At 40.8% G+C, this 26642-nt stretch overlaps 1 protein-coding gene across 1 annotated transcript in view; it reads left to right on the top strand.

The window, feature by feature from the left end:
* PXDNL (peroxidasin like) overlaps positions 1–26642 on the top strand; it is a 423364-nt gene that overhangs the window by 372924 nt on the left and 23798 nt on the right. The window contains exons 18-19 of the mRNA XM_042923424.1: positions 9814–9948; positions 12748–12956. Coding sequence (XP_042779358.1) covers positions 9814–9948; positions 12748–12956 — 344 coding nt within the window. The remainder of the gene's footprint in view (positions 1–9813; positions 9949–12747; positions 12957–26642) is intronic.

Raw genomic sequence — 26642 nt, 5'->3', positions numbered from 1 at the left:
GGGTGGGTCATCGGTTGAGTGTCTGACCTCTTGGTTTCAGTGCAGGTCATGGGACTGAACCCCAAATTGGGCTCCACACTCAGCATGGAGCCTGCTTGGGATATTCTCTCTCTCTCTCTCTCTCTCTCTCCTCCTCCTTTGCTCATTATCTCTCTTTCTCAAAAAAAAAAAAAAAAAAAACAGACATGGAGAAAGATTGCAAATGCCAAATATTTATAGACATTTCAAAAGATAGAGAAAGGAATGCAGGCAAGACACAATGGAAGAGTTAATGGGAGAAGACTTACAGAATTGAAAGACTTCAGTCCTCAGATTGAATGAGCAATGTACCCATCTACTGCCTACCTAACTTAGAGTATAAAACAAACCTGTGTCTTTGAGGCCTGCATGGTTAAGATGGGCTAGGTTATGGTCATCAACAACCACAAATCTCACAGGCTGAACTTGGCAGACATTTATTAATGGCTGACTCATGTTAAGTGTCTAACTGAAGTTGGAAAGAATAAATATAAAAGCAAAAATTAATAAAGTGGAAATGTAAAAACTGAGAGTAATTAATATATCCAATTGCTAGAAACAATAAAAACACAAAATAAGCAGACTTTTCAAAAAAATGCTATTTTTATTTTTATGAAAATAATTTTGAAAGTCTTATTACATAAATAATTTCTTAATTGATCTTAGGATAATGAAAAATACAATGCCAAATTAGAGCCTTTAGAAATTTGAAATCGTCAAAGAAAAGCAACCAAATAGTCTCTGGGCTCTAAGTAAGGCAAACTCAAATTGTAAGGAGCATATTATATTGTGGAATATATAAAGAGATGAAACTCTACGCAGTTTATTGGATGAAACCAGCAGACCTCTGGTAATCAACCTTAAGACAACATCAATAAAATCATATCCTAGTATCTCTTTTTTGGTAAGGAATGAAAAATGTTTAAAGTGCTTCTCCATCAAATCACGAATAGTAATAGAATAATCTAATATAATTAAAAGAGAGATGATTTCAGGAATGTAAGAATGAGTCAGTATCAATATAATGATCACAATAGAATGTCCAATTATAAAACCCATACAATCATCTGAGAATGTGACAAAGTGACATTTGGTAAAATTGAATACACATTCAAGATGAAAGCCCTAACAGCCACAACACCTACAATAACAACAACGGCAGCATAATTCTTAGTATTCAGGGAACAGAAACATCTTTTGACCATTATATTCACCAGTGCGTTCAATTATTAATTAAGCTAATTAATAAGTATTTATGAACTGTCTGGTCTCTTCTTGCTATTTGCCTAATAACAGGCACACAGTCAATATTCTAGTGAAAAAGGCAAATAACTAGCCGTTGTGTGACCAGTCCCCTTCTGTTACCTCTGTGACAAACACTGCCGAACTCTCACAGACTCTTTCATGCTGAACCCGGATATGACCTCAGAATTCTTCTGGACGTGGTTCTCATGGCAACCAGCAGTTGCTCCCGTTTGATTGGACTTCGCACACCAGAGGTGACCTCCTCACGACCCCTCACTGCAACTAGTCCCATCTGGAAACCCGGGAAGGCTCTATTACCAGTAGTTTATGTGGCCTTTGAATTTCAATGCAATGCGCCATGTTGGGAAAAGCGCGTGATAGGAGATACGAAATGGGGACTGCTTATTCTTGTAATTTGCGAATTTTCACCATTTTAGAATGTTGTCTCGAAGGGAGAATTGTAAGAGGAGGTGAAGATGATGAGATGTTAGCAGTGTCATAGTTTGTGGTGGGTTTCATTTGCTCTGTGAAGAAGGATCACAGTCATCTGTGAAGGTGCAAGGGGAGAGCAATGGGAAGTTGAATTTGGGTGGAGAACATCTAAAATAGTAATGGATCAGAGTGGAGGAGGTTCAGACGGAGTACCAAACCATAATTGTTTTGCAGCTTTGGAGATACAAATGAAATTTATAAATCAAATGTTTACAGTTAAGATCAAGTAGGGTAATAAAAATAAAATGTTTATCACTTAACTGACGTATAGAAAAGACTCTCCTCTATCTACTCTCTATATCTATCTCTCTCTCTACCTACCTACCTACCTACCTATAAGCTATCTATCCATATCTTTCTATCTATATCATCTACCTATTTATCTATCTACTCTCCATCTATTTGTCTATTCTCTATCTTCCATCTATCTAATCTAATCTGTCTTGCTACAACTACAATGACATATGGAGCAAGACTTCAGAGACTTAGAAGAAATCTCCATTTTTGTGGATATACTTTTATATACTATTTTATATACCATAGTTTGTGTTTTAAACACCTGTTTAGGCCTTCTGGTGGGCCTGTGCATTTTTAGAGCAGAGTCTATCGATTAGTTCTATTCTTAATTCCAGACTAGTGTTTAGAAAACTCCAGAAGTTATTAAGAATTTGTGGATTATAAAAAGGGTTGGGGCACCTGGGTGGCTCAGTCAGTTGAGTTTCTGACTTCGGCTCAGGTCATGATCTCACGGTTCGTGGGTTCGAGCCCCACATCAGGGTCTGAGAACTCAGAGCCTGGAGCCTGCTTCAGATTCTGTGTCTCCCTCTCTGTCTGCCCCTCTCATGCTCTGTCTGTCTCAAAAATAAACACTTAAAAAAATTTTTTTAACAAAGGGTTAATTGTGTATATGTCATAATCAGAATTAAACCAGTAGCTTATTACTGTATTTCCTTAAGTGTGGGATGCTTACCACAGGATGTATATTAGATAATTTTATGTGGTTTGTAGACATGACATTCAGTAATATTTTCTCATGCAGTGAAAAGTGTATTTCCTTTCCTCTTCAACTTATTTTTCTGTGTCTCTGGTTATGATATGATGAAAAGTCTCTTTAGGGCTTTTCATGTCTTTAACATCCAATACTCACTTGTTAAGGAATCTTTTAAATAAAAAGAGAACGCTTCTTAGAGCCAGAGATTTCAAAGGGTTGCTACTATGTGAGTAGAATTAGTAAAAATGTTTTGTTCTGTATTTGTATTTTATCCTGACTATGAAAACTATACCAAAAAAACAAATTTCTCATCTACGGCTACTACTGGGGTCAAATAGAGGAGGGATTTAATTGTTACTAGCTGCCATGCTGTAAATTTGCGGATATTATTTTCATGCAAGATACTCTTTGCGAATGTTTTTCAAATATGTTACTGTTCCATGTGCATGAGTTTCTGATGGGGACAAACCTGTCCTTTTCACGTGGGGGAGTCCTTCCTAGTCTCCATGACTCCATGACTGCAGTATCTCTGTCTTGCTCTTGATTCTCTGCTTTGGTTTTATGCTTTTCTTCTTCTGTTTCTTTCTATTCTTTATTCTAGTCTTTCGCCCCTTCTCTTTCGCTTTTCTCCTAACTGATCACAAGATAGAGTATCAATGATTATTTGTATTATTATAAAATATATAATTAGTCTTATAAATATATAATATATAGATTATATATAAATATATATATTTATATATAAATTATAAATATATAATTAGAGTCTTATACTCTGTACTCTGCTTCTGAAAATTTGATGACTATTAGCATTTTTAGTTCTCTATAAAATATTATGTATAGTAGCTTAGATGATTTTCTTCATACAAAGTTGTAGTAGCAAGAAAAGTTCCTCTTCTTGTGAAAGCAAAAGATGGATTGTATTATATATTTGTTCAAAAAAAGTGATACTTTATTTTCCTCCTTTGCCGAATTTTTCTGTGCCATTTCCATTACAGAGGTAATGTTTCTTAAAGATAGAGCTTTATGGTGCTCCAAAATGCATAAAATCTCAATTGTAGAGGAATTTTAAAAGAAAAAAAATACGATGTCATTAAAATCTTTCAGGAAGCAGGTACAGTCCTGAGATAAGCTTCTGTTAAAAAGTTTTTTTGAGGAATTTCACCTCCCCATTAAGGAACTCACATTTCTTTCTGGTGTTTAGGTGACTTTAAGTCAACCATAAAGTTACATTGTATGATGTGTCTGATGTGACTAGTCACAATGGTGACGTAGTATGTGCTCATTGTTTTAATTTCTTTAATGGTTTTGTCATTTGCTTCTGTCAAATTGAAGCAATCATCCTGAGGCAGAAGGAATTTTTATTTTGTGTGAGAGTACGCAAGGGCATGTTGCTTTTTTGAAGGACACGTTTCATATTTTTCTCTCCAAAAGCTACTAAATGATCACATTTGTTCTAAAAATTCAGAAGAGGGTCAGAAAGCTTTTCCCCAAGGACACCTTCTCCCAAGGCACCATTCCTTAGTGTTTGTGGTAAAGCCTTGTATTTGTTTCAGTAAAATTATATCTTGCTACATTATCTGTTTTTCACTTTGAATCAGGAACCATGGAGAGCCCTGAAAAAAAAAATTCTATACAGGACCTTCTCCCCTGGTGTCTGTCAGAGCCATCCAATCGAAAGGTCTTATTATTCCTCCTTCTAAAGCAGACTCGAAGTCAGACTGTTGTTAGGAAATTAGATAAAGATGGACGCTGTCATCTTTGGGGCGTGCAATTGTTCATGCCGAGGTTTGCAGATCTTTTCTTTCAGCTCTTTGTGCATCAGAATTGTAATAGAAATACCACTCTCAGCGTAGCTGGACTTTGTTTATTTACTCTTCTCGGTCTGTGTGTGGCTTGTTTTGCAGTGATGGAAAAGGCTAGAAGCTAAATTCTATTAAACACAGTTAAATGTTACATTAGCAGAGCTTGGAGACCGTGAAGACGGTTTGCACACTTGCTTTGGGCATTGCACACTAATGTGCCACTTAGGCCAATGTTATGATCCCAAGCACCTGGAACGTTCCAGTTTGCTCCCGCACTGCACACCAAGGAGGGTGGTGTCACTGCTATTGTCAGTGTAGGAGCAGCACTGATCAGGTGCCGTCCCAGATTATGTGACTTTTTACAGTCATAACCATGCCGCCTTTGTGTTGGGTTACTCCTTTCAAGTATGGAACAAACGTTGTTGAGTGTTTGAGTATTAGCTTTGGGGAGGAAATTGAAGAAGTGAATTGAGGGGCGCCTGGGTGGCTCAGTCAGTTGACCGACTGACTTCAGGTCATGATCTCACATCCATGGGTTTGAGCCCCACGTCGGGCTCTGTGTTGACAGCTTGGACCCTGGAGCCTGCTTCGGATTCTGTGTCTCCCTCTCGCTCTGCCCCTCGCCTGCTCTCTCTCTCTCGCTCTCTCGCACTCTCACTCTCTGTCTCTCAAAAAATAAAACATTAAAACATTAAAAAAAAAGAAGTGAATTGATATACCAAAGAAATTAAACATAGAAGCTGGTTTATAGTCTTACTAGGGACTAATCATAACCAAGAAAGAAGAAATACAAGGCCTAGAATTTTAAAAATTAAAAAACTAGAGCTGACATTCTCCTGAGTAATGCAGATGAATGGGTAACAAATGTTTGGAGAACTTACTGATTTCAGACCTCCCTCTAATGCGGTTGGAGCTCAGTATTGTTATTGTTTCAGACATACTCCAGAAATGATTAATAACTTAGTCAATATGGTTGGTACCTATACTAAGTGTCTTTAAAAGGCTCATAGTATTTCCTGGAGCTATGCAGTGAGCCACAATAAAAGCAGTAAGTTACAATAGGGATAGGAGTGGAATGGTTAAAAGGTGAAAAACAAATCCATATCAAAGGACTGACATTAACAAAGCCACGGTTACACTCTATGAGAAAGTTCAATGTTCTAATTTCTAAAACCTCAAACTACCATTTCTTTTATGAGCTCTTAACAATTCACAGACTTTTTTTTTTTTTTTTTTTTGAGAGAGAGGAAGAGAGTGCAGGAGAGCAGGGGAGGGGAAGGGGGAGAGAGAGAGAGAGAGAGAGAGAGAGAGAGACTCTTAAGCAGGCTCCGTGCCCCACTCAGGTTCTGCCGTCTCTTGACTGTTAGATCATGACCTGAGCCGAAAGCAAGAGTGGGAGGCATAACCGCCTGAGCCACCCAGGAGCCCCAGAAACATTTCATTGGAACACATGAATAACACAAGTATGGCAGCTACCATGATTAATATTCAGAGGTGTATGGAGACCATAGTGAAGACAATAAAATAAGAAAGAGGTAACTACTGGAAAGGATAAAATAAAATTGTCATAATAATTTTTTGCAAGTTCTCTACATATAAGGAATATAGGAAAAGTCAAATTGCGATACCAAATGAGGAGAAAAGACTAACAAAAGTTGTGCAATACGTTAGGAAAGAAAATCGGATAGTTTCTAGAGAACACCTAAGAAATAGAGTCATGTATCTCATTCAGGAGAAGCAATATTCAATAATTCAAATGTGTCAGTATTCTCCTAAAATGATGTATTCGTTGTAATTCCAATTAAGATCTTAATAGTTCTTTGTTGTGGCATCCGCAAGCTGATTTTAAAATGAACTTCGTAGAGAAAATGGCCAAGAAGGATCTGAGTGATTTGATGTTCCAGTTAGCAACACTTATTATACAGCTTTTAGTAATTAACACAGTGTGATATTGATTCACGAATAGACAGAAAGACTGAAGGAATAGAAAGCCACACCAAGAAATGTGCTTACACGTGGAACCATGATATTTGAAAGTACTGCCGTGCAAATTAGTGAGAAATGAGAACATTCTCGGTAAGTGGTGCAGTAAAAATTGGCTATCCATGGGTAAAAATGAGTATGGATTCCTATCTCACATCACATATGAAAATCAATTCCAAATAGACGAAGGGCTTACATCTGAGAGGCAGAAGTTTAAAACTTAAAAAAAAAAAGTCAGAATATCTTTATGGCATTGGGGAAGAAAATGGTTTTTTAAGTAAAATTAAAAAAAAATACCACCTACAAAAAATTGAGAAAATTGACCTTAAATTCAAGAAAATATTTTCATCAAAGTCGAACATAATGAGAGGGATTAATAAAAAAGGTCCCAAATTTGGAGGAATACATTTGAGCATAGATAACCATGCATTAGCATCCAGAATATATACAGAACTCCTAAAGTGAGAAAGAACACCACCCAATAGGAAGATGGGAAAAAGACATAGTGTAAATAGGCATTTTATGTAAAAAAAAAAAAAAAAAGCCAATCAATATGTAGCAGATGCCCAACTAAATAATCAAGATAATGAAAATCCTAGTGAAGCACCTATTCACACCCATCAGATGAGCACAAATTCTACAAAGTAGATATATTGTCAAGTTAGCCTTAGAAAAACAATGGTCATTTGATTCTTTGATTCGGCATCTCTTAACGTGGCTTCCTACAAAACTACGAGACTACAAAGAAGACACATCCAAAAACACATGACTTATACATTCAGAATTCGTAGGAGACAACAATGGCATCAATTTCAAATTGCTTCAAGTTTGAAAATAATCCCCAGCTTCCAACAGAACTTCCATTGGAGCTCCACCTCCATGCAAGTGTGGGTGTGGAGAGAAGGATGGAGCATTCAGAAATCTCTGTGGACCAACGAAAGGGAATCGGCATAGATGAACTACAGGAAAGACGAAATCTCTCTAGAAGGACAAAGTCCGACAGTAAGTGCTAAGTCTACATCACCGAATATGGCTCCAAATACAGCTCTGGTGTCTACACCAATCCCAGGGCCGAAAGTAACCAGAGATAACCATTTTTAGGGACCGAAGGAGATAAGGAGAGAGGGGACAGTGCCCCTTCATATCCGACAGGAAGCTAAAGTAGAATGAAGTGAAATGAAGAATGCCTAAGGAATGAAAGAGAAATAAAGTGTGCCAGTGTCTGCTCTCCCCTGTTGCCACCAACACTGCAATCAACGATGTGTCCTGCATGGCAGTGACGGAAAGGTATGCTGCCCAACTGGAAATCCACTTCATGAAATGCCTGGGCGAAGAGGGGGCGGGGGACTTCTTTCAAATAAAGCTATGGAGCAAGAAAACAGAAATGCAAATCAAAACATTACAGAGAAAAATTCTCCCGGGGGGAAAAAATGGAAGCAGAAGGAATCTATAATGCAACACTTGAATCTGAATTAAACAAGCACTCAAACACTCAGACAAGTACTTGGAGATATAAAAGCCCAGCTATCATCAGAAAGTAAGAAAAAAGATGCAGGAGAAGGAGAAGATCAGGGGGAGGGGGAAGGAGGAGGAGGTAGGAGAAGGAGTAAGAAGGGTCGCAGCAATGACACTGAACTAAACTCAAAAAAAATGTTGAAGAAATTCAATGTGCCAAGGGCACTACCTATTAAAGTTGAAGATACGCATGTGGATATGTATCACATACAACTTCTATATGCTTATTATGAGTGTATGAACTGTACATATATTTTAGGCAGTTTGGCATTATCTATTAAAATTAAAAGTGTCTGCATTTGAAGAGTTAGTGTTGGCATGTTCTAGAGCAGGGATCCACAAACCACAGCCCATTGGCCAAATCTCACCCACCGCCTGCTTTTGTAAAGAAAGGTTTATTGGAACACAACCGCGTCCATTTTTTTTATATGCTATCTTTGGCTGCTTTGGTGAAAAAGGGAAGAGTTGACTAATGGCAAAATGTGGCACACACGCTGAAAATATTTGCTATCGTATCCTCTGTCATAAAAATTTCTAGTCTAGAGAGACCTCTGTCCGTATGAAGAAACATGGGTGAGAATGTTCATAGTAAAATGTTGAAAACCACAAATATTCATCACCAGTAGAATGGACGACTAAATCGGAAGAGTATCCAAGGGGCCACTCTAGGGCTGAGAAAAGGAACTAGCTGCAGGGGGGTACAGCAACAGGACGAATCTCCAAATAAACCGTGGTGTGAAAAGAAGTATGAACATTATGTTTCCATTTGTGCCAAGGTTAAAGCATATGAAGCTAAAGTATATGGAGTCCATGGAATCGTACGCACGAAATAAAGTGTTAAGGACAGGTCAAGTTGTTCCCATGTTTAGGAGACAGGGAAAGACGGTCTCAGCAGCTCTCACATGGAGTCTCATGAGTACTGGTCATGTTTTCTTTCTTTAAGTGGATGGTGTGTCCAAAGCTGTTTGGCTTAAATTATCATTAGCATTACGATAGTTTTTAAATTTTAAAAATCACTTCAAATCCCAAATCTAAGGATCATTATCTTTTTATTTTGATTTTTTTTAATGTATATTTTTGGGAGACAGAGAGATGGAGTGGGGGGAGGGGCAGAGAGAGAGGGAGACACGGAATTAGAAGCAGACTCCAGGCTCTGAGCTGTCAGCACAGAGCCCGATGTGGGGCTCGAACCCACAAAGCGCGGGATCATGACCTGGGCCGAAGTCGGACGCCCAACCGACTGAGCCACCCAGGCGCCCCAAAGGATCATTATCTTTTTAGCAAGAAAGAAATTTATCTAATACATTAAATTATTTCCACAAACTATTTTTTCACTCTGTTTAGCATAACTATCAAATACACTGACATGGAGATTTTTTAATGCTTAGTGTATTTGCTACATGTTTCTAGAAGAATTAGTTGGATGTAGATCTGCACACACACACACACACACACACACACACACACACACACAGAGTTATAGTCCATATACTTACAGGATAATTAGAAGAACACAGTAGATCTTACATGAATGGTGTTAAATGCTCTTGGTTGGGCCACTGCTCTGTTCCTGGCCAGCTGGGTGATCCCTGAATTCTTCCGTCATCTCAGCGTTGTTGCCTGTGAAATGAGAATAAAAATCATCTCTGCCTTTCTTTTTAGTGTATATAAAATGCAAAAATTGCTTTGCAGTCCTTAGTATAAATAATTCTGTGAGTGTCACTTTGCCAGTCCAGCGTGTGATGTCTGTCTGCTTGGTTTCAGGTTGTACGGCTCTCCAGGCAACATCGACCTCTGGCCCGCCCTCATGGTTGAAGACCTGATCCCTGGTACGAGAGTGGGACCAACACTTATGTGCCTGTTTGTTACCCAGTTTCAGCGGCTAAGAGATGGAGATAGGTGAAGAATTATGTTATACTTCTCGAAGATAACAAAATTGGCTTTTTCTCCCAAATCATGCATTATAAGTATGAATCTGTACTTCCTATGGTTTAACATATATTGAATATGAGAAATAACAAATGGCATCTGGTCACAGAATTTTTCTGACCGCTGATAATACCAGATGGCATTCATTTCTATAAGTTCTTGTAAATCTTTGTAAGGAAGGAAGAAATAGACTGACTAGGAAGGGCATAGAAGTCAGTAGTTAAAAGAATGCACCAGAGGCGCCTGGGTGGCTCAGTCGGTTAAGCGTCCGACTTTGGCTCAGATCATGATCTCACGGTCCGTGAATTCGAGCCCCGAGTCAGGCTCTGTGCTGACAGCTTAGAGCCTGGACCCTGCTTTGGATTCTGTGTTCCCCTCTCTCTCTCTGCCCCTTCCCTGCTCATGCTCCGTCTCTCTCTGTCTCTCAAAAAATGAATAAACGTTAAAAAAATATCTTAAAGAATGCACTGGACTATGACGTGCACAGCATATCACCTGAAACCTGTTGCCTCATATGTACATACAGTCCATCAAACAGTAGTACCCCGGGGGCATAGATTGTGGCAAGTGTAAATGATGTTGGTGGTGCAGGAGTTCACAGCAGGCTTGAGGCCCCATCCCTTCATCCTCGTGGGAGACCAGTTGACCCAAGACCAGACCTCCTCGCAGAACTGTGTGCTGAGGGCACTTACTAGTGGAAGAATAACTGGGGCTTCTTCCTAAAAATCTCTTGGTTTGGCTAAAGTATCTACTGTGGATCAACTTGAGTTTATGAAATCATGACAGCTGGCAGGAGACGGAAGTTAGCGTAATCTCTTTGTTGCAAGGCTAGCCAGGGATAAAAACGAAGAAAACTGAAAAACTAAGCAACCCTCGCCGAGTTGGCATGGGACACACTATTAGTTCTCCTCTGTTACTTGAACCAACTGTGTTCCGGGGCCCTCGCTGTATCTTCTGGATCGTTAGTACAGTCTTGAGTAGGGGCTAGGATTCTTGTGAACCTGTTCGACAGTTCAACGTTCTGTATTATCACAGTGATTATATATTTATACAAAGGAGTTAAACACTGCCTAAAACTTAGTTTTTTTAAAAAAAAATTTTTTTTCAGTGTTTATTTATTTTTGAGACAGAGAGAGACAGAGCATGAACGGGGGAGGGTCAGAGAGGGGGGAGACACAGAATCCGAAGCAGGCTCCAGGCTCTGAGCTGTCGGCACAGAGCCCGACGTGGGGCTCGAACTCACGGACCGTGAGATCATGACCTGAGCCGAAGTTGGACACTTAACCGACTGAGCCACCCAGGCACCCCTAAAACTTAGTTTTTAATTAAAGTTACCCTAAAAACTATTTTTTTAATTTTTTAAAAAAAGTTTATTTAATTTGAGAAAGATGCAGAATGCCAGTGGGGGAGGGACAGAGAGAGAGGGAGACTTTCAAGCAGACTCTACACTGTCAGCGCTCATGAAACTGTGAGATCATGACCTGAGCCAAAATCAAGCTCAACTGACTGACATAGCCAGGCATCCCCAAAATTATTCTTTATTTAAAATTTTTCTTCCCAGTCTCTTCTATTTATGGATTATATTATAAAGAAAGTAGTAACAGATGTAATTCCTTTATTGCACATTGGCCAACATTCAGAGTACAGTATTTCATTTTCATGTTTGTAAATTAGTTTTGGCACTCTGGATTTATTGCAGCACATAGCTGTGCTAATATGTTCAATCGATAATAATTTAAGAATATATGTGGTCAAAAACTAATCAAATTTCGGAAAGCTTTGTGTTTTTTTTTTGAATAAACTGTTTTCTCCATGTGTATTAGTTTACTAGGACTACCATAACCAAGTCCAAAAGACTGGGTGGTTTAGATAACGAATATATTGTCTTGCAGTTCTGGAGACTGGATCAAGATGGGGGGTGTTGATCCCTACTGAGGACTCTGTGGCCTTGTAGATGGCCAACTTCTCCCTTTGTCTTGACAAGGTCTTCCTTCTGGACCTGCCTGTGTCCGTATTTCCTTTCCTTGTAAGGACACTAGTCATAATGGATTATAATCGTAACCCCCCCCCCATGACACCCTAATGACCTTATTTTTACTTAACCGCCTCTTTAATGGCCCTGTCTGCAAATAAAGTCACATTCTGAAATACTGGGGGCTAGGATTTCAACGAATGTGAATTTCGAGGGGACACAAGTCAGCCCATATACCATGTGAATGGTAACAGCCTTTGGCTTCCTCTCTTCTGTTGGGTGCCCAGCTTGAGAAAAGTGCTTGCAAATATTCCCTGAAGGAATGAACAAGGGCTCACTTTAATAGTGTTTTTAAACTGTATTGTTTTTTAATTGAAAATCGAGTGTGTTTATTCTAATTATCTAATAGATATAATCAACTAGTATGTATTAATGATTAAAAAGCACTATTTCTCTTTTAGGCAAACATGTCAGTCTTAAAATTGTTCAGGTAATTTCTAAGGCTAGCTTATGGAATTTTAGATTAGAAGACGTGCTTTTCTTTATTTATCTTTTAACTTTGCAAAGCTTTATTGAATCGTTTTGTAAAACATGAATAGAAAGCAATCGTTCAAAGCAGGGGATTTAAGGACTGTATCAACACCGGAGGCAGTTGAAAGAGTGCTTGGTTGGAAAGCAGACAATCCTTTCGGTATCTTTGCTCTCCTGGAGCTCTGCCGCTGCGCTGTCGCTGCTGGGCCCGCAGCTCAGGGCCCTTCCGGGAGCCTCACTGCACGCCTCTCCCTGCTGGCCACCAGGTTCTGGTATGAGAACCCCGGAGTGTTCACACCCGCGCAGCTCACTCAGCTGAGGCAGGCGTCCCTGGGTCGCGTGCTCTGCGACAACGGCGACAACATCCAGCAGGTGCAGGCCGACGTGTTCGTGAAGGCGCAGTACCCGCAGGACTACCTGAGCTGCAGCGAGATACCGCAGGTGGATCTGCGGGTGTGGCAGGACTGCTGTGAAGGTGGGTGCGCGGCGGCCGCCAGCGTGGATCTGCGCAGGCGCGCCGGTGTGTAGCCGGGTGTCCAGGTCTACGCCCCTGAAACAAGGGTGCGCGCGGGAGACCGCGCCTGCGCTCTTCTCCCTTTGGACGTCGGGAGGATGCTGGAGAGGGCCACGGGAAGACCAGAGTGCATCTCCCCCAGCCTCCTCAGAGTGGGGAGGGGCCCGGCAGTGCGGGGTGGGGCTTGTCATAGGGGGAGGGGCCCGGCAGTGTGGGCGGGGCCTGTCGTAAGGGGAGGGGCCCAGCAGAGCGGGGCTTGTCATAGTGGGGTGGGGCTTGTCATAGAAGGAGGGGCCCAGCAGTGTGGGGCGGGGCTTGTCATTGGGGGAAGGGCCTGGCAGTATGGGGCGGGGCTTGCCATAACGGGGAGGGGCCTGGCAGAGCAGGGAGGAGCTTGTCATAATGGGGAGGGCCCTGTTGAGTGGGGAGGGGCCCGGCAGAGCAGGGAGGGGCTTGTCATAATGGGGAGGGGCCCAGTAAGGTGGGGAGGGGACTTGGTCGTCCATCTGGTCTCTTGTTCTCACTGCCCTTCAGATGACTATGGCAAACATCGAACTCCAGTCATTGGTACTGCAGACGTCTACTTCCTGGGGGTCAGCTGAGTAGAGAGAGGAGGAAAAAAAATCATAGCAGCTCAGCTATTTAGACTATTTAGTCTCTCTAAGATGTTGCAGGCATGTTCATTGGAAATTTGGGGATGTCCTGATAGAGAACTTTGTCTAGTGATACAACATAATTTGCCACATCTACCATACCACGTTTTACGAGCCAAACTGTAACTAAGGTGCTTTATAAGCATGCATTTTGTCATCACAATAACTCTTAAGAAATGTAGCTCTCTTCTCCTTTAATAACGACTTCAGCTCAGGACATGATCTCACAGTTCGTGGGTTCGAGCCCTTCATGGGGCTCTGGGCTGGCAGCTCAGAGCCTGGAGCCTGCTTCAGAGTCTGTGTGTGTCTCTCTCTCTCTCTCTGTCTGCCCGTTCTCTACTCACACTCTCTCTCTCTCTCAAAAATAAGCAAAAAAAAAAAAAAAAAAAAAAAAAAAAAAAATTAAAAAAATAGGAATGTTGAACCAAAAACACAGCAACACCCGAATCAGTTTCCTTTTTCTCTATGGTGGGTTTTAGGGGACAGAAAAAAGTCACTTAGTTCTGTGAGGGGGAGGTGTAGTTTTCCTCCCCTCAAGTTCTTGGTGATGATGGCCAAGAATAATGAAATATTTCCGGCTCTCCAAAACATGGGACGCAGGGAGGCGACGTGCACGACAAGATGAATGGCAAGTAGTAACACTCCTCTTGCTTTTCCTCCGTCCTCAGACTGGGCACTAAGCCCACTGAACAGAGGAAAAAAATAGATGGCATGGCAGGGTGTGGGCCACGGTGAAAATAGCTGTGCTCTGGATGGAAGCGATGACTCAAGTCCAGGAAGCAAAAGCTGTGGTCCCATTATGCCCACATGTGCCTTTTCTAGATTCTCATACCGCCAGCCCCGTGTTAGGTGATTCATACGTAACACCTACCTACCTCATAATCTTGGTGAGTCTTTCAAGGTGAGTATCATTATCCCCACTTCACAAAGGAGGAAAATGAGGCTCCTGGATGCTAAAGACAGAGTCTGAGGTCCCCCAGCTGGGATTTAAACCTATGTATGGCCAACCTGAAGGCCTCAGCTCTTTTCTCTGTGAGCACCGTCTCCTTGGAGCACCCGTGGGACAAGAGCACAGCACACACTGTGGGCGGGCACCAAATGAGGGCACCCCGCCTCTTCCACCCTCCCTTTCCTTCGGCCCTGTGGCTCCAGTGTACCAAGTTCATACATCTCAGGACCAAGAGGAGAGCTCCTCTCGGTACTTAAATTGTAATGCGTTTCTTGCTGGCAACATTTGTTAGGGAAAATGCAATGCAAAGATTTAACAGACAAGGGGAGGAGAGAATCTTGAGTGCGTGAAGCATTCTTATTATTAAGATCCTAGGGCGCCTGGGTGACTCAGTTAAGCGTCCAACTCTTGATTTTGGTTTAGGTCATGATCTAAGGGTCAAGAGATGGAACCCTGAACCAGCAGAGCCTGCTTAAGATTCTCCCCCTCTCCCTCTGACCCACCTCCCTCCCCACCGCTTGCCTGTGCGCTCATACACTTTCTCTCTCTCTCTCTCTCTCTCTCTCAAAAAAAAAAAATTTTTTTTTAACATAAAAAAGATCCTAATTTGTGGTCTTAAGTCATAGTAAGAATGCTCTTTCTCTGATAACATCTCAAAAATACCTGGAAATTAATTAACCAGTAGCAAATATCTATCAAGAAGTTGGATAGAAAAATGATGTATCTTCTTTTATGGCACTGTCATTTAAAAACATTTTTTTAATGTTTGTTTATTTTTGAGAGAGACAGAGACAGAGGGTGAGCAGGGGAGGGGCAGAGAGAGAGGGAGACGCAGGTTCCAAAGGAGGCTCCAGGCTCTGAGCTGTCAGCACAAGAGCCCGACGCGGGCTCGAACCCGTGGACCACGAGATCATGACCCGAGCTGGTCAGATGCCTAAGCCCCCGAGCCACCCAGGCGCCCTTATGGCACTGTCATTCTTAAAACCACGCGTGGCCACATGGTAACACACCTCTTCCCTCCACAATGGTGAGAAGTCATTTCAGGAGCAAAATCACCTAAGCAGACACATAAATCATCGCGTGAGGAATCTCAACGTGTTTGTCGTGAGGACCCTTGTAAGTAGATGCAGATTTTATATCTCCTTGCGTTTTTGACCCACAAGCATATTTTTTCCCCCAGAAAAACTAATTAAAAGACGTTCTTTAAAATGAGAGACTTTAAATAAAGACATTTGGCAACTGCTCAAAAGTGGACCCCTTATTTATGGCGTAAGCTTCTCGTATCTCCCAATTAACAGCAGCATCCAAGTGTTTAGAGGCAGATATAACGATTCAAATCACTGAGAGCTGTTTTGTAGATTGTTGCTGTGTCCTTTTCCTGAGGCCAGACATTGTAGTGGTCTGTGTTAACTGGGGCCAGAAATGTATCAGCCACATTGTGTCCCCAGCTCGACCTCAAGTTGTTACTTGCCCAACGCGTTAGTGGATGTATTGAGAGGATGTATGAGAGGACCTAGAAATCACTATTTATACTAATCATTATACTTGTCTTACCCGTGTTCTCATTCCTGTTGAAGAATCCTTCACTCTTCTCTGATTCTCTCATTCTCAGATTAAGATGAATACAGTAAGGGTGCTTAAGTGATTTAATTGTTTTAACCGACGTTGTCCTAGAGAAAAACGGAGCCCTGTTTGGGATTTGAACAGCCCCTCCAGGCAATCTTAGTGGTTTATCTTTATTAGAAGGAAAGGTATTATCAAACTCACTCTCAAGTAAACTGTATGTATTTCTTTTGAAGAAGAAATTTTTTTCAAGACGATTTCTTTGCTTCTGTTGCCCGTAAATAGTGGCTTACTGGTGAATACTGATTATCCAAAGTTGCAAATTTGAATTTAACTACCAAAAAAAAAAAAAAATCATAGGGAAACTGTTCCTGTCCTAAATGCACAAACACATTCCAAAACAGTAATAATGTAAATGCACTTGAGGTTTAGATAACTATATATTATTATTCTTTGTAGGTAGAAGGCATAAGACCTAAAAGATGGACGCGGGACTTGAATGTCACTTAGAGAGCTGCGATGCTGTGCCTTTGTGTAGGCTATGAAGTGGTGCAGTAACTCAGGGTATCGAGTTGCATTTCATTTTCAGTTTGCATGTCATTTGTCATATTATGTCATACATTTAGGTTTGTTTCACACCATTGTATCAATATCCCTAAGTCATTAATGGGCATATTTGCGTATGTCAACATTTATGTAGCCGTTTAAATACCAACGCTGATATTCCCCCAGGCTGGATTATATACAAAAGAGTAAAGTTGCTTTGTTAAAGGATATATGTTTTTTAAATTAAAAAAAATTTTTTTAACATTTACTCATTTTTAAGAGATGGGGAGAGACAGAGCATGAGTGGGGGAGGGGCAGAGAGAGAGGAAGACACAGAATGGGAAGCAGGCTCCAGGCTCAAAGCCATCAGCACGGAGCCCCACGCAAGGCTCGAAATCACAAACCTTGAGATCATGACCCGAGCCGAAGTTGGACGCTTAACCGACCGAGCCACCCAGGCGCTCTGCCTAGATGTAATTTTTCTTATCAACTCAGTCTCAAACTTAGTGAGCAGTTTCTTCGACAAAGGGAAGTGTGAATCTCATATTCCTTAGTTACTATATATATATATATATATATTCCTTAAATATTGTATAAAATATATTTTTCTTTCGAAATATCCTTGGGCGTCAGGCCTGCACAATTTACCCTACAAATCTTTTTTCTTATCCTTCCTATTTCAACCTCTTATATTTTGCTAAATGTTCTGATGTATTTTTTGCATATGACCACTGATATCAAATTCGTTAATTTCAGTCTCAACAGGAACTATCCTCCCTTTCAATTGCTCTTTACTTTCTTAGTTCCAACATCATCTAATTAAGCTTTAGGAAGCTTTTCTCCGCATCATTTGCCCTGCCTTCAATTCCTTCACCCTAATTCTCTGTCTCTTCTGACCCGTGGGTGTATCGTCTCCCATTCTTGCCTTGGCTCTGTGGTTCCTGGAAGGGACACTTACTTTTCCTCTCTTGGATCATGGGGCCTCAGGTCCGGTTGCTGACATTACCTCCATGGCCAAAAAACCTTGCAGAAGGTGATCAGCCTCTCCCAGGCTCCAGGAAGGCAGCCCATCTCCCCATGATGGTCTCCACCTTCTGAGAAGTGGAGATCCCCAGCAGAAGGGGCAGAAGCTGTCAGGGAAACCACAGAAATCTCCATGTCAAGGTCCTTCGAGAGCTGAGCTGCCTAGTTCTCTTCCCAGGCTGGACAGCTCCCCAGATGCCAGGGACCCCTTAGGAGGACATGGCCTTGCCCTTTCTCAGGGCCTCAGCGCGGCCCTCTGCGGGCCCTGGTGCATGCATTGGCCTGCAGGGTCCCAGGCAGCGCCTCGTGCCCGGGCGGGAATCCCTGCAGTTCCTAGGGCATCCTCCAGGGGGCAAGGTAGGCACGTTTCTTCTTGCCTTTTGTTGAGCAAGACCTTCTGATCAAGGTCTAAGCTCTTTGGGGGAGGCATGGGTTCATGAGCTGTCCTGTGTGACAGCGTTAACCAGCAGATGTGGTTGCTGAAGGTCGTGGAGGTTCCTGTTTAATCATTTTACGCACACTTTTGTGTGGGCTAAAAACATACTGAAGCAAGCTGTGAGAAGGCTAGTTTTGATCTGAACCTAAGGTAGGACCTGAAACTCAGTTACAAAACCCTGGTGTCTTTGAAGATGAAAAGCCTTCTTATGTAGAAACTCAGGAGTTACCACAAGGAAAAAGCAAAACACATTTTAACTGTTTACTGTGTCCTTCGTGCTCTCTCCTGTCCCGTTGTCTGGGCAGATGTAAATCCCACGGTCTCTAAGCCTGTTTTAAGAGACTGTTTCATTTAAAGAGGACTTATTAGGATGTATTTTTAATATTGTAGTCAGATCAAACTTCTCACAGGTTTCTATTTGGTCATTTTGTTTCCTTGTGGAGAAACTTGGGATATGACATCTATCTGTTAAAGATGATTATTTTTTCTGCAGTACATCTATCTGTTCATTAAGTAGACATCCCTAAACTCCCCATTTTCTTCATGTTGCATGTTTACAGTTGCTTCAATATTCTGATTTTGCAAGTTAGTTATTTTCTAAGAACCCTATTATAATTTATGAAATTCTTTATTTTTAATTTATTTTTGAATTTTTAATGTTTATTTACATTTGAGAGAGAGAGAGAGAGAGAGAGAGATACAGAGCATGAGCAAGGGAGGACAGAGAGAGAGGGAGACACAGAATCGGAAGCAGGCTCCAGGTTATGAGCTGTCCACACAGAGTCCGATGTGGGGCTCGAACTCACAAACCATGAGATCATGACCTGAGCCGAAGTAAGATGCTTAACTGACTGAGCCACCCAGGTACCCCTGATCTGATCCGTTTCCTTCCAGACCCAAAATAAATCCATACATCCCTCTGTTTAAAAACAAAAATCACACAGCTAAACTCCAAAAACTTAGGGACACCAGGAAAACTTGCCTAGACATCTTGTTAGTTCCATTTGGTCATTGCCTACTTTCTGCCTTTTGCCTTGTGGGTTTCTTTCTCTGCCCAGCTTCTCTGCCTTATGGGTTTATTTCTCTGCCCAGGTTATTTGACACATAGGTTTAAACCATCCGCTCTGTTGACTCCGATTCTGTCAATATGAGCAAACTACAGCTAAATATGTGTGAACTGATTTATTTGAAAGTATCTAAAGACAACTGGATGCCGTCTACCAGGATGATCTGCTTCAGGAACCAGTCACTCAAGGAACCCGTGATTTGAACAGCCGCTGCTGTTAGGATCAGAGAATGTGGGAGAATGACTAAGACAACATTGGAGGCGTAGGCTGGTTCTGATAACAAGATGCATGTGTTTGGTACAAGGGATACAGCAGAAAACTAGGATGCTTATGAGTTAGTCTTTAAATCTAGCACTCTGGAATGATTACTATTGGTATGGAGTAAAGAATATTCTAATTCAAATCATGGAAGATTCTCATAAAGATTATTGTACCTACTGTTCGTGAGATTTCTCTTTTTCTGAGTACGTGAGAAAAATGCTATTCAGACATGTCCTGTCTATAGACACGTATGTCTGTATTATGTCAAAACAACTTAATAGGTTGATTCAGAGTGTATATAAACATCAGGCCAGTTTGTGGAGACAATCATCAGATGCATAAATTGCTTGATTTGGTGTTACTTTTACTTCAGCCAGCAGGAAAGTAGGAGTTCGATGCCATAGGTATGAGCTAGAAAACAGTAAGTTCTTACCAAAAATATGGAGAAAAACATGAGGAACAAAGAGAGGTCCAGAACAGAGCCTTAGCTGTGGAAGTTATCTTATAAGGAGCACATATTCAAAGTCTTAATTGATTTGATTTGATTTGATTTGATTTGATTTGATTTGATTTGATTTGATTTGAAGGACTGAGAATCACTGAAACCTTGCAAGGGAATTGCTAAACTTCTAATTATCAAAAGATCATAGCAATCAAGATTAGCCAACGACAGAATGAATAAATTTAATAAGAAAGTCACAAATCTTGGGATGCTTGGGTGGCTCCATCAGTTAAGTGTCTGATTCTTGTTTTCCCCTCAGGTCTTGATCTCACGGTTCATGGCTTCAAGCTCCGCACTGGGCTCTGTGCTGATAGCGTGGAGCCTGCTTGGGATTCTCTCTGTCTCCCTCTCTCTCTGCCCCTCCCCTACTTACTTTCTAGCTCTCTCTCTCTCAAAAATAAATAAAAAAATAAACATTAAAAAAAAGAAAGTTGAGGGGCGCCTGGGTGGCTCAGTCGGTTAAGCGTCCGACTTCAGCTCAGGTCATGATCTCACGGTCCGTGAGTTCGAGCCCCGTGTCGGGCTCTGTGCTGACAGCTCAGAGCCTGGAGCCTGTTTCAGATTCCGTGTCTCCCTCTCTCTCTGACCCTCCCCCGTTCATGCTCTGTCTCTCTCTGTCTCAAAAATAAATAAACGTTAAAAAAAATTTAAAAAAAAAAGGTCAACAGACTTATTTTACCAGCACGTAAGATAATGCAAGATTTCTTAGATTTTCATTGAAATTTAATATAACTCTTAACATAATTTATAAAGCATAAAGCATTTCACATTATATTTCTACGTTGTTTTTATCCCTTAGTTATCTTAGTTATAGGTCTTCAGAGCTAGAGATAACCTGAGAGATCACCTGATTTGAAAAAACCAAGAGACATGGGACGCCTGGGTGGCTCAGTTGGTTAAGCATCCAACTTTCAGCTCAGGTCGTGATCTCACAACTTGTGAGTTCCGGCTCTGTGCTGACAGCTCGGAGCCTGGAGCCTGCTTCCAGTTCTGTGTCTCCCTCTCTCTCTGCCCCTCCCCGCTCATGCTCTGTCTCTCTCTCTCTCTCAGAAATGAATAAACTATATGTGTATATATATATATATACACCACTTCATTTTGAGATGAGGAAGCAAACATTGCAAACATCCGAGGAACCTGCCCTCGTTATTTATTAGCACAGCTCGGGATAGAACACAGATCTCAGGTTCAAGTCCAGGTTTTGTTTTGGTTTCTCCTTTTCTTACCCTGTAGTGTCATAGCTCGTTTTGTTTTCTCTCTACTTTCTGTAAGTCCCTTTTACCCGTAGTAAATATAGGAACTTTTCTTTAGCTGGTGCCCTTTCTTTTTAGAATCCTGTACTAACACTGTAAATGCAACACTCTTGACATTTTACCATCAATTTAAACTAATTTTTAGTATCATTTAATCAATAAATCAAGAGCCTTTGCATAATATTGTAGACCTCACAGATGCAAATAGCAATATTCACAAGTCCTTATTGCCAGCCTACGTATTTCAGCAGACTGTATAATTGGCACATTTGTTTGTGCCATAAATCAAATAAATCTCACTGTACTGATAAAATGGATTTTACATAGAGCATAAAACATTTCCTTAAGTATCAAACAGAAAATGATTTATTCCCCACTCATTTTAGAAATTAAAAATAACATCTAATGCAGGTGATGTATTAAGACACCATGCCACTTGACTAAATAAAACTTCTTTGAAATAAAACAATTTCACAAAGAGCCAACAGATGTATATTTTCTCCTGGGATTTATGGAACCATCTGGTCTTGCAGTTTCCAGCTGCATCGTTTACGTTAAGTTCTGTCTTTAAAGCATCAAGTAATTTTAAATACAGTATATTTTACATACAAATGTAAATATATTTATGTTTACTCTTGACTTTAGTTCAAATAAATTGTGCTTATGTTTGTAAACTAATGAAAGTTTAATTTCTTCCATAAGAGACTGATTTTATTACCATAATATTTCATGACGTTATGGCTGTTTCATGCTTAACTTACAAAAAGCCTTCAAAGTGTTGCTAAAGAAGTAAGATTTCAGCAACTCCTATAGAGCTTTAATGAACTAATTAATTTGCAACAGCGTTCTCAGGATTGTCTTTGAAAGTTGTTGCTGTTTCTAATAGCGTGCCTTGGGACATCTCCCCCCTCTCCTTGGCTGTGCTGGTGTAGTCTTTTCTATGAAAAGCGTGTTGACCTCGAGGTGAGAACAAACCTCATGAGCGGGATTAAGTTGCTCTGAACAGCCCTGAAATGATACAAAATATGATGTGTTCCAGTGGGGATACAGTTAATGAATCCAATTCTACTGATACTATTGACTTTACATGCGGCGTGAGGTATTCCCTGGAAAAGGACATCTCGTAAGTTCTGAGGATATTGAGTTATCTTCCAAATACAGCCTTCTGCATTTATTTACAATCTGTGACATCCCAGTGGGGAAAAAAAGTCTTCTATCAGAAGTAGGTTGTTAAATAAGCATGGTTCCATTAAGTTGTTTAAGTTAGGGAAAGGCCTCTTAACCCCCAAAATTTGTTTTTCTGGTAACCAAGTCCCGTTTAGTGTTACTGTAAAATTAAAAAAAAATCCTCATTATATTTAGAATTATTAGTGATGTTTAAGTATTGACACTGATAGTGAAGTGTGGTCCCATGAAGTATTAAGTTACTTACCAGTAACAAAGGATGTATCCTTGGCAGATCACTAGGGGAATACGATCAACTATGTAGAAACTAAAGGAAACACTGATGAACCATAAGCAAAAATTAAAGAAAGCTAGTAAGACTCATATGTAGCTGAAGTTTCAGTGTACTAAGAGAATTATTAAAAGTAGAAAAGTCTTAGCTGTATCCAAAAGCAATTTTAACTCTACATCATTACAAGACACATACATAAGCCAAATATTTAGCATGTATAAATATAAAAGCATAGGTAAAGTAAGTCAGGCACATGAAAAGATAGAAACATGAGTGGCAATAACAATATTTTAAAAAGTTGAATTTAAGGAAGAAAGCATTAGTGGAAACAAGGTCTACTTTTATTTAACAATCTATAAGTGTCACAGTTAGAAATGCTAATGTGTGAAATATCTTAGCATCTATTTAGCACACTTTAAAGGAATTGTATTTGAATATTATTGATGAGATCAATTTATAAGAGGTAATATCTGGGGCACCTGGGTGACTCAGTCGGTTGGGCGGCCGACTTCGGCTCAGGTCATGATCTCGCGGTCCGTGAGTTCGAGCCCCGCGCCGGGCTCTGTGCTGACAGCTCAGAGCCTGGAGCCTGCTTCTGTTTCTGTGTCTCCCTCTCTCTTCCCTTCCCCAGTTCACTTTCTGTCTCTCAAGAATAAATAAACACTAAAAAAAAATTAAATACAATTGTTACTTAGGCATTTTTAAATCATTTGAACAGATAGTTTGTCAAGAAGGTAATGAAAATTAGGTGGAATATTTAATGCTTCAATAATAAATTAATATTTTAAATAAGGAACACTTTAGTTTTCTAAGGCTGCCATAATGAGATACCCCGGCTGGGTGGCTTGAAGAGCAGACATTTCTTGTGTTACCATTTTGGAAGTCAGAAGAATTGTAGGTACTGATTACAGGACGCGAAGGAGACTCTGTTCTCTGCCTGTCCCCCGGCTTCCCGTGGTTGCTGGCATTGACATTACTTGGCGTCTCCTGATTCACCCCAGATTCTACATTCATCTTCCATGGGTTTCCACCTGTGTATCTGTGTCCAAGCTTCCCCTTTGTATAAGGACACCAGGCACACGGGATTAGGACCCACCCTCCGTCAGTGTGAGTTCTTCTTAACTAATTACATCTGCAGTGGCCCTTTGGCCAAATAGGGTTACAGTCGGAGGTAAGGGGGATTATGGGTTAGGACTTCAACATATGAATTCAGGGGGAGCATCCTTCAATCCAGAAAAAATGCCTTTCTGTTGTTTGAAGCCAATGCGTGGTAACTTGTTACACTGCAGTAGATAATTGATACAGTTGTAAGGTGAAAAGAAAATGGAATGCTGATAAGCGTATGAAGAAATATCCATGGTTTTCTGCTGTGACCCCTCCCTTCAAAACAACTGGGAAAGTTCAGTATTGCTCACTAATTCAGATGAAACACCATCTAAAGATAGGAAATGTTCATATACTTGGTTCCTTCATAGGAACCAGGAGCTAGGAATTAAAGTTGGCTGTTGTATTATATAAATACAGTATAAAACCACAGCATTGAGTAGAGTTGTTCTCAAACTCCGCCCAAAATTGATTGTCATTTTTATTATGTTTCTTTAAGTTTTTGTCTGTACCTTTTTTTTCCTTTTTCTCTTCTCGCCAGCAAATGAGAAGCGCTAAAATGTTAAGAAACAAATGCCGAAGATAACTTAAAACAGTGTTACATATTTTTGCCAGTTTTTAAGGCTGTCATCATTGATATATTTTTAATATGTGTAATGCAGCATTAGGACACCGATATTCCAGAGTTGCAGGGTTTTGATCAATTCATGGAAACGTGCGACTGCCTGAATCACGGTGGCTTCACTTCCCCTACTTGAATTTTATTTGTTCACCCATCAAGGAATGTCCGTCCACTCCAATGAGTGAGAATACCCAGGCCTGTTCCTAAGGCATCATGCTGAATCCTCTGACTTCATTAAATCAATCATCAGTGTCTATACCCCTTGTCCTGACATGTCTCCTTACCATGTGTCCACCTCTGGGCCAGACTAGATGGGGTCTAAGTTCGGATATGACTCTTAGGGACATTATTAGATTCTACATGCCTATTGAAATAAACTTTCCTTTTTTCAGTACTCACTGCCACGCAGACTAACACCATGTTTCTACTCGTTTAATTTGATGGTGCATTTAAATAGCAAATTGTTGCTTTTGTACAAATTCAGCAAATTGTTCTGTGCTGTTTTTCATTACAAACAAAAAAAATCCTGAAGTGTTTTTACCAATGATTCAGGGAGCGGGGGGGATTGTTTTTTAAACTCACTTGGAATTTCCTTGAAAAAAAAATCTGCCTACGAACACATTAAGTTTTCATTCAAGGACATTTTTTGAATGCCAGTTGTATGCTTATGAACAAAAACATTTATAACTCTGACATTATGCAAAAGTTGTTTATGAACTAAATAACTCACTTATCTTATTCTCTAAAATTTATTCCAGAAATAAGGGCCATGTTTGAGCTTCCTCTGTGCCTGGCATTCTTGCCGAGTGCTTTGCTCCTCTTAGCTCATTTAATCCTCTCACCAAGTCCATGGGACAAATTGTGTTACAGAGCTCTGTACTGATGAGAGCGGAGTCAGCAAGTTCAAATTGCTTATCCAAACTAATATGATTGAAATGTGGAAGACGTGGTACAAAGCCAGACAGTTTGATTCTTGCAATCAAACTCTTAAACACAGAAAATGACAAGAAACTGGATATTTAAAAATAATGGTTCGTCCTCTTCGATTTCATTCATTCGTTCATTCAAATATTTATTGAGTATGTATCATGTGCAGGTGCTGTACTACGTGTTGAGGATAAGCTGGCCGGTAGGACAGAGCCCTCCTCTCTGATATCTTCTGAGCCAACGGCGAGTGGTAGATAGGTGTGCGCAGAGCGTTAAGAGAAGGTGATGAATTTCCATCTCACCTGGTCTTAGCAGTTCAAGAAAGGCTTCTTAGAGATGGTGACACGATACCTGTGGTGTTTGTTACTCGGGTGAGATCAAATAAAGTTGGCGCTGGGTGGTGAGCCACCAATGGCGCCGTTGAGAGAAATGAAGAGAGAGGAGATGTGCACACAGGGAAGGATTTCCTTTGGTTCAGTAAAGATCTAGGCCTTGATTCATAGGACACAGGCTAAGGGATGGGTTGGGGAGGACAGCGAAGGCTGTGGCGGATGGGAAGTTCCACATACTGGCGCACACACACATTGCCTGAGGCTTCTTGGAAACGAGCCATGTTGCTTTGTCTTCATCCACACTTCCTGATGCTACTCCTGAAGCAGGAGCTGCTGTGTTTATTTGTGCCCCACCCCCAAGTCATATGTAGACCAGAAATTTGACAGTACTTTTGAGCCGATTTGAATTCAAGTCATTAACTAGCCCTATTCATTCATTCATTCATTCATTCATCTATCCGTTCATTTCGCTAACAAAGAATGGTACCATTATGTTGAAGTTGCACAAACATATCTAAGAGTTTTAATCTTGTTATTTGTATAGTTCTCATTCTTTGGTATAGTGTAGCAGTTAAGAGTTTGGACTTTTGAGGGGCGCCTGGGAGGCGCAGTTGGTTAAGCTTCTGACTTGGGTTCAGGTCGTGATCTCGCGGTTCGTGGGGTTGAGCTCTGCATCGGGCTCTGTACTGATAGCTCAGAGCCTCCTTCAGATTCTGTGTCTCCCTCTCTCCCTGCCCTTTCGCCGCTCATACTCTCTCTCTCTCTCAAAAATAAACATTAAAACATTTTTTTTTTTTAAAAAAAGGTTGGACCTTTGAGTCCAAATGTCTGGATTCAAATCCTGCCTCTTCTGTAAAAGCTGGAGTACCTCAGAGAAGGTAGTGTAACTTCTCTGTGCCTTAGGTTCCTCAAGTTCACAATAAGGATAAAAATATCCACCACACGTTATGACA

This window comes from Panthera leo, chromosome F2 (assembly GCF_018350215.1).
Source record: "Panthera leo isolate Ple1 chromosome F2, P.leo_Ple1_pat1.1, whole genome shotgun sequence".
NCBI lineage: Eukaryota > Metazoa > Chordata > Mammalia > Carnivora > Felidae > Panthera > Panthera leo.
This window is presented reverse-complemented; position numbering and strand designations above follow the sequence as displayed.